Genomic DNA, 13,122 nt, shown 5'->3' with positions numbered 1-13,122 from the left:
GGAGAAAATAACTTTGTGTTTTTTTTATTCTAGATTCCAAAAATTCAGCCCAGGTCTCCAAATAAATGTTCAACAGAAAGCATAAATACACACACATGTCCTCTTTCTGGCAAGGTGCGGTGTTGGGAGCTTGGGAGCTCTCTCCTCTTGCCCAGTTCCCAGTGCCCAGAGTTAGGGAAGGAGAGCCCAGAAGGTATAAGCTCTGCACGCTAAAGGCTGCAACAACACTCAATATTTCCGTTGCCGGGGGAAGAGTGTGCTCCCTGAGGACCGGAGCGGGGGGCTGGTGGGGCTGGGGTCCTCTGAGTCCAGGCTGAAGAGATCCCTGCCAGTACGAAGGATCTGCTCCTCCAGCTTCTTGTGTCGCTTCATGTCTGAGAGGACCTTGTCTAGGCGGGCCTCCCGTTTCTGGCTCCGGGCGGAACTTCCTGGAGAAGAGGAAGGTAAGAAATGTGGACGGGAGTGAGGTGCTGTGCTCCAGACCTGCCTACATATTACTCATTGCTTAGGGAGCTCATTAAACAGAGATTTTCAGGTCTCTGTCACAGAGGTTGTAGGGTTTGAGGTTGGGCCTCAGATGGGGTAAGCAGTAAAGGGCTGACTTACAAGAAGGAGCCAGTAATGTGAAAACCAAGGTAAAGATATCCAGGCAGGGGAAGAGCAAGTGGAAAGGCCCCAGAGCAGGAACAGGGAGGTTTGTTCAAAGGGTATAGAGAGCTGGGGTATGGCAGGGAGAAGGAAAGTTGTGGCTCAAGAAACGACTCTGAGGCCATGATGAAAGTTTGGATATCTTAGGTCAAACGGAAATAAATTATCTTTGGAAACTTTGGCGGCCCAAAAAAAGTCAGGGGGAGTTGTGGTGTTTGGATTCCCTCTTGATATGCTCTTTCCCCCAACAATGGAATCCTTTGGAGAATTTTAAACCAAGTAGTGACATGATTTATATTTTGAAAGGATCATTTTGGTTGCTGAGGAGAAGCAGGGAGGCCAGTTACGAGCCATGGCAAATATCCAGGCAAAAGAAATGATGGCTTGGGGGTGCCTGGGTGGCTTAGTCGGTTGGGCTTCTGACTCTTAATTTCAGCTCTGGTTGTGATCTCAGGGTTGTGAGATCCACCCCTCAGGATGGGTTCTGGGCTGGGAGTGAAGTCTGATTAAGATTCTCTCTCTCCCTCTGTCTCCCCTGCCTGCCTTCCCCAGAAATGTCCTCTATAAAAGAAAATAAAGAGAAAGAGAAATGATGGCTTGGATGAGGGTGTGGTGCTGAGGGTGGAGAGTAGCAGATGAGCTTGGAAATGTGGAGGCAGGGCTAAACAGGACTTGCTGCTGGTTTAAATGCTGGGGTGAGAGAAAGAGAAATCAAGAATGGCTCCAACAGTAAATTCCAGGAAGGCACTTGGAGTGTGAAATCAGGTCAGATTAGGAGATATACACAGTGGTACAGGGATAAGAACGGAGAAGACTTGAACTTCTAGGGAGATGGAGATAAAAGGAATGGGAAGCATGATAGAACCATCTGTCAGTCTCATAAAGAAGACAGGGTATCTATCCAAGCTGTTAATGATGGCACCGCTTGGTGAATGCTCTCTCCTGCAGCTACAAGTTGTGTATAGCAATCAAGGCACCAAACACAGGCCTCTCCTCAGGAGTCGCCTTTCAGGTCGGTGGGAGTAGAGGTCCTTTACCTCCCCCCTACTCTCCCCCTTTGTACCTGGGGTGCGTCTCCGGTCAATCAGGGAGTCCTTTGGGGTCATTGGCTCATCATCAAAGTCAAATTCTGTAGGCATGTGCGGTCTGGGACAGGTGGACAGAGTGAAAAGTGAGGGTGGTCTCCCCAAACACCCCAGCCTGAGGGTCTCCCCCCACACCCCTTGCAACCCTCTACTTTCCATGCTCCAAGGTCCCACCTCCCCTCCCAATTTTCTCTTGGCACCAAGAGAGCAAGCCCCAGCAACAAAGTGTAAGGGTGTGCCCTCACTTTTCCTCTTCCTCTTCTTTGGCTTCAGGCTCCTCATCCGATCTCTCCTCTTCACTCTGGGCCTCAGGCGTGGGTGGCCGGCGGGGCAGGATCTCAGCCTGAAGCTCCAGGGTACCGTGGGCAGCCAGAAGTTCATAGAGCCGCTGGATTTCGGACGGGGGAGGCATCCAGGCCTGCCCATCTGCGGGCAGCTCCATCTCCTCATCGCTGCAGGGTACGCACCAGTCTTCGGATTCTCCCTTGGCATGCTCTTCCCCTTCGGTGCAGGGGGCTTCTCCCTGCACCTCCTCGACCCCGGGCCCCTCAAGCTCGGTCTCCTGCTGGCCTCCTTCCCCCTCTTCCTCGGCTTTATTGGCCGAAGCAGAGGAGCCTCCGGTATCCTCCACCGCCAGAGCTTGGAGGCCAGAGGTCACCTCCCCTTCTTCAGACAGGGGCGCCGCCGTGGTGGCCGAAATGTCTCCATGACCACGAACAAGGGACATAGGCTACTAGGGGAGGGGCCCTGCGATGGTAGGAGATGCAGGAGTACTAAACCAGGGGGGTCTCCCGCCCCCGGGGGACTGGGCTCCCCAGGAGTTCAGGGAATGTCTCCAACCGGGCTCCAACAGCGGTCCCAGCGACGAGACCGCCGGTTCCCAGGAGGGGGCGCTGAGTCCCCTCCAAGGACCCCGCCCCACCGATCCAGATCCGGTACTCCGAGATTCCTAGGGACCAGCGGAAACCACTTTCTGGGCCGGAGAGGGGGTGGAGACGCTCTTCTCGCCTTCACACCGCCCCTCTCTACACCGGGATCCGGCGCCCTCTCCCCACACCTCGCAGTTCAGCCACCTCAGCCGCCGTACGCACCTGGAGCTAGGACCCGCCTCTCGGGCTGCGCAGGGTCACGGTACGCAGGCGCACAGATACGGCGCGGAAGGCTCCGCTCTAGCCAAAGCTACTTAGAAAAGGAAAGCAAGGGGAGGATTGCACATGCGCAGGTAGGCTCGGGCACAATTGGCTTCGACCCACAGTAAAGATGGCCACCGGGACGACGCATGCGCATACACCCAGCAGGCTCTGCCCGAAAGGGGGCAGTACCGTGGGCCCCGGCGGCGGACAGACGTAAGGACTAACTGAGGCTAGAGGCGAGTCTCATGCAGTCTCCGTTTATTGGTGTTTCAGACTCATGCAGCATCCGGCATACAAAAAGGGAGAATCTGTTTGATGTATCTTTTTTTTTTTTTTTAAAGACTTTTAGTGTTTTTCCAGCGCTTTTTTTTTTTTTTTTAAAGAAAACAAAACCCGCCAACTCCGAAAGGCATCGTAGCTCGGTCCCCGCCTCCCTAGCGAACTGTCGCGTGCAACAAACCTCCCTAGTCCTCTTGGAAAATAATTATAGAGCTCCCCGCCCTTCACTCGCTCCCTGCATCTAGGAGCTTTGGTCCTATTTCGGGGTTCTTTCGTTACAATGCACGTGAATGACCCCAGCCCCGACGCCTTTAAGAAACTCGCAGAGCGAGTTTAAAAGCCCAGTCGGGGCGAGTCAACTCGGGCTGATCTGAAAGGGTCAACAGCCGCGCCCCTTCCTCCTCCTCCCAGGTGCGTGCTCAGAACCCAGCTAAGCAACGGTGCGCGACACCCCGCACCAGTTCCCAGACAAGACCTGGCTAGCCAGCTCTGCGACCCAGAGGCGCCCTGGGGGCGTCAGGACCTGGGTGGTCCCAGCAGAAAACAGTCGGAACGCGGCGGGGGAGCCCTCCCCTGACACCGCTGCCCTCCCCCAGCTGATCTAAGTGCTGGAGTTTTTGCAGAGAAAACGGTGGCAGGAGGGAGGAGGAGAGGATCCTGAGAGGGGATAGGAATGCTGAGGGGAGAGGAGGCAGGAAGAGGAAGGGGGCAAGGAGTGTGGAGGGGGAAGGGGAGATAATAAAGGGGAGAAGGAAGAAAGGAATGGGGAAGGATGCCAAGACAGTGAAAGTTGAAAGGGGGACACTGGGGCAGAGGTGCAGGGAATTGGGGAAGTTGGGAGGAGTGCAGGGAGGCTGGGGGGGGGATGCAGGGAGGCTGAGAGCAGAGAGTTTGGGAGACGTTCAGGTCAGGGAGATTTCCAGAAGTGCAGGAAGGTTTCTAGAAGTGCAGGGGCAAGGAGTCCAAGAGGCGAGGGGGAATGCAGGCAGAAGTGCAGGGAGGGTGGAAACAGTGCAGGGAGAAGAGAGGCCTACGGTTGGCACAGGAGCCTGGCAGGATGCAGGAGCAGGAAAGAAGCTGTAAACAAGGCCGCTCAGGCTCCCTTGGTCCCTATGGGTGCGGGCCTGGGCCATCGATTGGGCTCCCCCCAGGGGAGGATGGGCCCAAGGCAGCTCCCAACAGGAAGAAAAGTCTTGGAATGCAGGGCAGAGCCCCTCACTTATACACTGTGGGAGAGGAGAGGGAGGGACAGACAGAGACGGTGGTGGGGAGAGACAAGGAGAGACAAAGGAGAAGTAGGGAGGACAGACAGGAGAGAGCAGGGGCAGGGGTTAGTAAAGCTGCCCTTGCCAACCCTTCCATTCCTCCCGGCCTGTCCCAGACCCCCACTCACCGCCTAAGTTGATGACGCAGGAGGCGATGATGATGAGGACCCCCCCTACCAGCGCCACGATGCTTAAGAGCTTGGCCACGCGGCCCAGACGCTGGGCCCCATCCACGTCCCCCTGCTGCAGGCTGTTCCGGGACTGGGGTTAGGGTGAGGGGTGGGGCACCATGGGCCCAGGTCAGGAGAAGGCAGCCCAGCAGGGATCAGGTGAAAGAGTTGTCCAGAGGAGACGGGCAGGCCCCCGTGGACAGTGGTTAAAGGAGGAAAGAGGGTTGGAAAGGCAGGGGGAGGAGGGCAAAGGTCAGCAAGGCTGGGTAAAACGTGTCTTGACATCCCTCCCACCTGACGGGGGTAGGGCAATGGTGGCTCAGACGGGAAAGTCCTAAGGAGAGGCTAGAATAGGCCCCATACTTGGGAAGTGAGATCCATGCAGAGAGGAGAGGGAAGGCAAGACTACTCCTGGGGTTTTTGTCCCAGTGCTGGCAGGAAGCTGGGAGCCACAGCAGGCCTGGGCCAGGGTCCCATGGGGCTCACCATGACAGCATAAGCGAAGGCCACGATGTTGACAGGCCACATGGGGCAGAAGCAGGACAGGATGGCGAGGATGATGTAGTCCCGAGGTTTCTGGGTGCCTTCACCCCCCTCCACCCCAGACCCTGCCAGTTGGGAGCTGGGGTGGCGGCTCAGGCTACCTCGGGGAGATCCTGGGTGCCCACTGTGAGCCCTTCCTAGTCGGTCCTCCTCAACCAGCTGCTGTAGCACTCGCGGAGGAGCCCCATTGGCTGGGTGGGTTTTTGTTGAGGGTGGCGAGTGAGGCTGGGGGGCTGGGCCCTCTTCCCCACCGCCAGCCTGCAGGGGAACCACTGCCCCATTCTCTTGCTTTTCCCCCACACTCTCAGTCAGGACCTCAGGGGTGGGGTCCTCCTGGGTGGGGGGCTCTGGCTGAAGATCTGACTTGGTGGGCTGAGAACCTGGCTGGCAATCTGGCTGAGGGTCTGACTGGGGGTCCAACTGGGGAGCAGGCTCTGAGGCTGGCTCAAGCGGGGCCGCAGGCCCCAGATCGGAACCCTGGTCTGCAGTGACCTCTTTATTCACTTCTGGTTTGGGTGCTGGCTCTTGGCATGCTTCTTCAGGGCTAGGGATGGCATTCGATTCCCCTCCTGGGTTTGAGCTGAGGTCTCTAGCCTGAGCTGTTTCTGGGACCCCAGTTGGGGTCTCTGTGGTTTCTGGAGCCAGCCCAGCCTTAGCTTCTGAGTCCACAGGGGCCCCAGTGATGTCTGGGCCTGGCTGCAGGGCCTCTGGCTCATCTGGGACCCCAGCTGGGACCTGGAGAGGGCCAGTTTTGGCTTCAGAATGGCCAGGCCCTTGTCCTTGGGTTTGGGGACCCTCTTCTATCCCCTTCATCTCTGAGCCCTCAGAGCTGCTGGCTGCCATCTTGAGAGGGGAGAGGGGAGAGGACCTCGCTGGAGAGGCTGGAGCAGCAGAGACAGCAGCAGTCCTGAAAGAGGAGGAGACAGGTTTGGTGTGAGGCGGAAAGAGGTGGCTCTCAGCACTGCAGCTGGAGAGGGCTATGCTGTCTTAGGGCCAGCCTTGGGCTGCCCCTGGGGAGAGGAAGAAAAGTTGGGGTTTCCTTTGCCTTGGGGTGGGACATCCCTGGGGAGGAGTGCTCTGCTCAAAGTCTGCTTGGAGAGCCCTGGGAAGATTAACACTTTTGTAAACAGGACCCTCCCCATGGTCTCTTCCTGGGTCTCCCCGACAAGATCCAGACTCTGAGATCCTAGCAGATGCCCCAGCACCCCGAAATCAACAAGCTGTGCAGACGCTCGTACACTCCGACAGGCAGACAGGCACACCGGGCAGAGGACCGACATTTACATTCCACTCCCTCTGCATCCTCCCTTCCTCCCTGGGCGCCCCGCCGGTGTTTTCTCACTGCGCGTCTGGGGCGCAGACGCCCCCGCCCCTCCCTGGGGGACCTGGGCTGCTCCTCTGAGCCCCTTCTCAGCCCCTCTTGCAGGGATTCCCTCGCCCCCGGGGGACGGCGCCTCCTCCTCCCATCGGCGTGGCGCGCCCAGCACCACCGGCCAGTCCGCCAGGCGCCTGCATTCCGGTGCAGCCCTCCCAGCGTCCGCCGTCTGTCCGCGCACTCCTACCCGCAGCCTCTGTCCATCCCCGTCTCACCTCGACGCCGGCCTCGAGACTGCTCCCGCTGCTGCTGCCACCGCCGCCCCGTTGCAGCAGCCGCAGCCCGGGAGGGAGCGAGTCAGCGAGCGAGGGAGGGAGGCGGCGGGTCTCCCCTCCCCTCTGCTCGTCCCCTCCTTTCGCTCCTCTCAGGTCCCCTCCCCTACGCTCCGCTGCTGCCGCGCACCGCCCCCGCCCCTCGCTCGCCTCCCGCCCCTCCCGGCCAGCCCCAGGGAGCCACGCGTGCCAGGCCCCGCGTTACCCGGGCAACCGGCCGGGTAACCACTCGCGCCCCCTCCCTGCCCCTTCCCACGCGCGCCTCCTGGGGGTGCCCCCTTCCCAAGCCCTGGGCCCCTCCCGCCAACGGTCACCGGGGTGTCCTGGCAGAGGCGGGGGGCTGGGGGAGACGGAGAGGGGTCTGCGAGGAGACAGGACCTGTGAGACAGGCGGGACCCGGTGGTGGCACTCCTACAAGCAGAAGGCGGGGAGGGGAAATGAGGCAAAACTTGGGGAGGCTGCTCCAAGGAGGAGCAGGGTGGGGTTTTAAGAAAAGGGAGCCTGCAGTACGGGAAGTCCCTCTACCCTCGAGGAAGCAGCAGCAGAAATGGGTGCTGGAAGGCTCCCGGGTCCCTGGAGCAGGGCTCAAAAGGGAATTCCAGGGCCGAGGCTGCAGGGGCAGTCTGGAACAGGAGGGGGCTGGGGCCCTGGAGCCCCGTAAATGCTGAATGGATCACACCAAGAGCGAAGGGGACGGGTGGGGGAGAAATGCAGTTCTTCTCGGCACCCTCAGGGCTCCCGGTCCCAGGGCTGACTTCCCCATCCTTTCTGCAGCTCCACCACCCACTGTCACCTCTCAGGGCCTTAAGGATGTGCAGGTATTCGGCTGGGGTCTGAGCAGCAGGCAGTGTGTGAGTCGGGGAGAGCAGCATTTTTGTGTGGTAACTGTTGGGGTTTCTGACCCTGGCCTCTTCAAACCTCCAGTGGCTATTCTGGGACTGCCCAGATTGGGTATTCCGGGGAGACCTGGGAGTCCTGGAACCTGCTCTCCAGTCACTGGAGCCTCAGCCCCACCCTGAATCAGGCTTGCAGCCACTGGTGCTGCCTCTGGTGAGGGAGGAGCCAGCGCCCCAGAGCCACACAGGGCAGGGCAAGGCTGGGACTGATACTAGACCCGCAAGAAACTCCTTGGGGGTGGGGCAGAAGGCTTGGGGAGAGCAATTCATCCAAACCAGAGTCAGAGACAGGTTTTTATTTAAAATTTATTGTAATGGGGTCCGCGCAAAAGGAGGGGGTGAAGGGTGGGGAACATGCAGGGGACACAGGAACACGATGACATGGCCAGGGCCACAGCTTCTGTCGTGGGGGAGAGGGATGAAAAGAAAAGGCCAGGGCTGGAGCTGGGGTGGCAGAGGGACGGGGGAGACACTGTGACTGCATTCCCCCCACCCCCAGGAAGCACCTCTAGTCCCTGGATCCCCCCATTTACCCTGGCACCCTAAAATTCCATCTCTTGTCCTGCCTCTGGCCCTAGTGGCTCCTTCTTTTGCTCCCCTTGACTTGTTTTCCCCTGACAGATTCTCAATTAGGACGATGTTTAGGGGCTGACCCCAAACAACCTCACCTTATGAAGGTACTACTGTTGCCTTCCCTGCTTCTGCCCCTTCTCCAATCTCACCTTTTCCCCTCTCTGGGACAGAATCTCTGATTCCCCTCCTTCCTCTCCTCCCTCCCCCTGGAAAAAAAAAAAAAAAAAAAAAAAAAAAAAGCACCAACTCCCCAGGGAGGGGCAGCAGACAGTAGTGGGAGGGGGAAATGGGAGGAGGAGGAGAGCAGGGACCATCAAGGAGGTGGCTTGCAGATCCCGGGCAGGGCAGGGGGCTACAGAGAGGAGAGGGGAGTGAGGGCAGTGGCCGCTCCTGTCCTCTGCCACCCCTGCCCACTGTCCAGGGGGCTTCAACACAACCAAGGGGACAGGTGTGTGTGGGGTCAGGTCTGATAGGAGAGAGGAGCAGGAGAAACAAATCTTTAAAACCTAGCGAATTCCCCCTAAGAAACATCTCTTCCTCCTTTCCTTCTGGAGGCTCCTTGGTTGGTGGGGAAGTAGTGAGGAGTTGGTAGGAAGAGAGAGGGGAAGAGGAGACGGTACCAAGGGACTTTCCTCCGCTTTCCACTCTCCCCACCACCAACCTGGAGCTCACCAGGGCTGGGAGGGAAGTGGCTGAGAGCTCACAGGCACCCCCTCGGCCCCGGAAAGGGAGCCCACAGCTGTGGGGGGGGCTGCCACTGCTGCTGCTGCCGCCGCTGCTGCTGCTGCTGCCGCCGCCATAGGACAAACCTCACCAGTACCTGCACAGAGAGAAACACCAGGAGATCACAGCGCAATCCGATCGGCAAGAGCCTTGCCCCTTGCCCCAGACTCTTTCCCAGACTCCCTCCCCTGGGACACAGCCGTTGCTCACTTCCTGTTTGGTCCCCAAAGGCTTCCACCTGCATCCTTACCCAGTTCTCCTGCAGGGCCCTCCCTGTCCCCAGAAGTGTCCCTAACTTCAGTGATGGATGGGCATCCCTGGCCTTCCTGAGTTCCGCTACTGGGCACTTTGAGCCCCCTCGTCCCACACACCCCATCCCACCCCCCCCAGCCATGCCCCACGCCTTGCCTGGTGGGTGCGGGGTCCCCCTCAGCAGGTGGGCTGTGGCTGGGGGGCGTCTCCCGGGACAGGGGGGGCGGCCCCCCCCAGATGGGTCTGCATGTGGCCGGCCAGCTGGGCAGGGGTCTTGCAGTGCACGCTGCACAGCTTGCACAGGATGCGGTCAGCCCGCGGGGCCTGGAGCCCGTGGTCCTTCACCGCGTGGATGCGCAGGTATGCTGCTGTGGTGAAGCCTATTGGGGGGGGGGGGTGGATTGGGATGGGGGGATGGGGGGTCAGCCAGGCGGAGACCCCAGAGACGGGGTGGTTCTCCTAGGCCGGGGACGCCCTCCTCAGATGGCCCTGTCCTCCTCCCACCACATCCTTGGTAGCCTGGGGCCAACTACTCTCTTGGGGCTGGTGGAACATCGCCCCTCCCTAAGCTTGGGGCCTGGGTGAGTGGTGTCAGCTTCTCAGCCTTGGTGTCCACAGAACCTATTTTCTGTGGCTAGGGGGACCTCTCCCGGGGTGACAGGCCACTAATTTCTAGCCACTCGAAGAGTTGACCCTCAGCAGAGACGGCTGTGTCCCCTCCCTCCAGGGCCCCATACGGTCTCATTCCAATTACTCAGTCAATCTGTGAAGCTGTATAAAAGCAGCTTTCTGCTACTAGGGCAGGGTGCGAGCTTGTTAATCCCCTGCCAGCATACTCCACTTGCCCCAGAAGCCAAAGAGCACACCATTGTGGATGCACAGCTGAAACCCTGCCTTCCAACCCTTGGGAACTGGCTCTCTTGACTGCTCCTTGCTCCTTTCCCAAAGCAGCCGAATCCTGCTCCTCCTCCCCACCCCCAGAGGCCCACTCTTGCTAGTAGCTCATCTCCAGTCAAGACCTCTTAGAACTTAATGAGGTTCGGTCGTCGGATGTTGTTCCCCTTGCTTCCTAAAAGGCTCTAATAGCCGTGAGCTCTTGGCTACAGCACCTTTAACCCACATCTGTGGAAGGGCCTCTGGCTTTGCCCCTGCCCTTTGTCCCTGGCCCTCCCAGCATCCCTCAGCATGTACCTTTGTTGCAGAGCTCACAGACATGGTGAGGGCCCTGGCTGTGCACCTTCATGTGGTCCGAAATATAAGCCGAGCTCAGCATCTTGCCACACACATGACATGGCACCTTCTCCTCGTGTCGTACTGTGTGCGCTCTCAGTCGATCCTTCGTAGCAAAAGCTGCCTCACATTTCTGGGGAGGGGGGAGGGGCGTGGGGGTTGTCAGGAGAGTTAGAGCTTCGGGGAGCAGGGAGAGGGGAACAAGAGGTTAAAGGAATCAGAGCCTTGGGGATCTTTGATCTGTAGGAAATGGGAGTGAGATGACAAGGTCTTGAAGAAGGGATGAGAAAATGGAGTGAAAAAGCAAAAAGAAAAGAGAGAAAAAGGGGGTCTGAGAGGCCGAGCTCAGACAGCTACAATGAGGATCAAAATCATGAAAACCGGGAAAGGAGGAGGCGGGCTTCCTACCTCACATTTGAAGGGCCGTTCTGTTGAGTGCACTTGTCTGACGTGACTGTTGAGGTGATCCGGCCTGAGAATACGTTGGGGTTGGGGTTAGGGCCCTGGAGTGTGGACGTGCTCCCAAATCTGCCTAACTTAGCGCAACAGGCCCTTCCAAAGACGCCGGCAATTCGCCCCGACCCGAGGCTCCCGAGTCCCGGTGTGGCAGGAAATCCCTCCCCCTGCCGCAGGGCGGGCTGCTCCTCCTCCCACGCGAAGCTTTCTTACAACCGGAGGACCCACCTCCTTGGCTAAGTACCACCCCCCGCTCCCTGGTAACCGGGAGAGGCTTTCCTCCCTCCTCCCGGGGAGTGGCTCCCGGTCCCCATCCTCAGAAACCGCCTCCCTCCCCGCCAGCCAAGGCCAGGCCACCTCCGTTGCCGTCCCTCCCTCCCCACCCGCCCAGTGGGCGGCCGAGGCCCCGTGCACACCGGGAAAAGCTCTTGCCACAGTGGGAGCAGTTGTAGGGCTTGTGCACAGCGCCGTCATGTGAGCGCACGTGGTAGCTCATGCGGTCCTTGCGCTTGAAGCGCTGCTGGCACACCGGGCACTGGTAGGGCTTCTCGTCCGAGTGCGACAGCTTGTGTCGGTTCAGATGGTAGACGTCGCGGAAGGCCTTGCCGCACATCTCACAGGCGTGGTTCTTCCGGATGCGCTTCCCCGAGGCGGTCGTGGTCACCACGCCACCCGCGGCCACGGCGGCCGCTCCGCCGCCCGCACCGGCTTCTCCCCCTCCCCCGCCGGCTCCGCTCAGCTGGGGCACGCTCAGGAGACTCAGGGGCACCATGGTGGGCATCTTCATAGCACCCGAGGGGACCCGGCCGGCCTTGGCTCCTGTGTGGATGGCCTCGTGCCTCCGGAGATTGTAGCCGTTCTTGAACTCCTTGGCGCACAGGGCACAGATGTAGGGCCCCTTGCTCTTTGTCTTCTTCTCCAAGGCAGATGCGACCGGGGCCACGGCGACCGTCGAGGTTGGGGCTACGACGGCGGTAGCCGCGGCTGCGGCGATAGTGGCGGCAGAGACAGGGGGCGCGGCCTCGGCCGCGGGCGCCGACACCGGCGGGGGCGGCGGCGGGGGCGCCGGCGGCTGCTTCAGAGCCGCTGTGTCCACTGTGGAGGCGGCGGCCGGGGCCGGGGGCGCAGCAGCGACGGCGGCGGCGGCAGCAGCTGCTGCGGCGGCGGCCGCGGCGGCGGCAGACTCCTGGGCGGCGGCGAGAACCGGGAGCAAGTCCACCTGGAGGGGCTCGGCCGCCGGGGGCTGGGGCGTGGGTGGGGGCGCCGGCGCGGCCTGCGAAGACAAGGCGCCGTGTGGGCCGCGGCCGCGGGTCGGCGCCCTCCCGGCCCGGCCCGCCACGGCCGGCCCCTACTCACCTGGAATGGACTCTGGGCGCAGCCCTGGGAGGCAAAGAAGCGGGACTGGAGCTCAGCCCCGACCTGCAGGGGGTTCTGGGCGTGACCCTGAGGTGGCGGGAAGGAGTTCATGAGGCCGCCCACCCCCCGGGAGTCCAGGCCCAGCACGGGGAAGGGGGGGGCCAGCAGCGTGCAAGGGAACACGGGGAACATGGCCTCGGCCACGGCGGGGCCCCCGGGGCTCAGCGGGGGCCGGGGGCGCGGGCCGCGCGGGGCCCGGGCTCGGGGCGCCGCCCCCGGCCGGCCGGGCTGGGCCGCGCCGAACGCATGGCCCGCGGGCCGCCCCGCCGCCCGCGCACCCCGGCCGGCGGGAGGGAGGGAAGGAGGGCGCCTGGCGGGCCGCGGAGCGCGGCGGCGACGGCGGCGGCGACGCCCCCTGGGTGGGGGCGGGAGGCCCCGCGGGGCCGGGGGCCGGGGGCCGGGGGCGGGGGGCGGGGGCCCGGGCGGCGGCGGCGGCGGCGGCGGCGGCGGCGGCGGTTGGAGCCTGGCGGGGCGGGGTGGGGGGAGCGAGGGAGCAGCCTCGGCCCCCGCCGCGCGCGCGCCCAGCCGGCGCCTCGGGGAGGGCGGGGGAGGGCGCGAGGGAGGGAGGGGGACAGCTGCGCGCGCACCGGGCGCGCGGAGGGGGGGTGGGACGGGAGGGAGGGCGGGCGGGAGGGGGTGTGGGAAGGGGGGGTGGGGGGGCGGGGGGAGGGGGTTGTTACCTGGAAGATGAAGCTGCTCCAGTTGCCGGGATCCATGGCGGAGGGAGGGAGGGAGGTGGCTCGCGCTCACCCTGGGGCGGGAGGAGGAGGAGGCGGCAGTGGGGGAGGGGGAACCCAGGGAGGAGG

General features: G+C 61.7%; 3 protein-coding genes and 1 long non-coding RNA gene across 8 annotated transcripts; 1 reads left to right on the top strand and 3 right to left on the bottom strand.

The window, feature by feature from the left end:
* Positions 1–8: 8 nt before the first annotated feature.
* PAGR1 (PAXIP1 associated glutamate rich protein 1) lies at positions 9–2,953 on the bottom strand. The gene is made up of 4 exons (XM_049110859.1): positions 2,825–2,953; positions 1,979–2,480; positions 1,712–1,794; positions 9–428 (listed from the first exon to the last, which is right to left on the bottom strand). Exons 2-4 carry the CDS (start codon positions 2,458–2,460, stop codon positions 229–231), a joined length of 765 nt encoding a protein of 254 aa, XP_048966816.1. The 5' UTR covers positions 2,461–2,480; positions 2,825–2,953; the 3' UTR covers positions 9–228.
* Positions 2,954–3,107: 154 nt separating this feature from the next.
* PRRT2 (proline rich transmembrane protein 2) lies at positions 3,108–6,883 on the bottom strand. The gene is made up of 4 exons (XM_025415823.3): positions 6,686–6,883; positions 5,067–6,030; positions 4,539–4,671; positions 3,108–4,371 (listed from the first exon to the last, which is right to left on the bottom strand). Exons 1-4 carry the CDS (start codon positions 6,700–6,702, stop codon positions 4,361–4,363), a joined length of 1,125 nt encoding a protein of 374 aa, XP_025271608.1. The 5' UTR covers positions 6,703–6,883; the 3' UTR covers positions 3,108–4,360.
* A 1,071-nt stretch (positions 6,884–7,954) lies between these two features.
* MAZ (MYC associated zinc finger protein) lies at positions 7,955–13,120 on the bottom strand. Of its 5 annotated transcripts, none has more exons than XM_025415819.3 (6): positions 12,997–13,113; positions 12,257–12,343; positions 11,317–12,173; positions 10,853–10,916; positions 10,406–10,577; positions 7,955–9,059 (listed from the first exon to the last, which is right to left on the bottom strand). In XM_025415819.3, exons 1-6 carry the CDS (start codon positions 13,030–13,032, stop codon positions 8,908–8,910), a joined length of 1,368 nt encoding a protein of 455 aa, XP_025271604.3. In that variant the 5' UTR covers positions 13,033–13,113; the 3' UTR covers positions 7,955–8,907. The 5 variants fall into 5 exon arrangements, with proteins under 5 accessions (XP_025271604.3, XP_025271602.3, XP_025271603.1 ...); XM_025415818.3 differs by lacking the exon at positions 7,955–9,059 and adding an exon at positions 9,392–9,594 and having other exon boundaries at positions 12,997–13,120; XM_025415817.3 differs by lacking the exon at positions 12,997–13,113 and having other exon boundaries at positions 12,257–12,515.
* On the top strand, positions 9,435–10,503 carry LOC112640077 (uncharacterized). Its single transcript, XR_007411013.1, has 2 exons — positions 9,435–9,574; positions 10,046–10,503. It is a non-coding gene; the product is annotated as an uncharacterized LOC112640077 (long non-coding RNA).
* Positions 13,121–13,122: the final 2 nt, after the last annotated feature.

The sequence above is a fragment of the Canis lupus genome, chromosome 6, assembly GCF_003254725.2.
Source record: "Canis lupus dingo isolate Sandy chromosome 6, ASM325472v2, whole genome shotgun sequence".
NCBI lineage: Eukaryota > Metazoa > Chordata > Mammalia > Carnivora > Canidae > Canis > Canis lupus.
The sequence above is the reverse complement of the archived record's forward strand: the minus strand, read 5'-3'. Positions and strand labels throughout refer to the sequence as shown.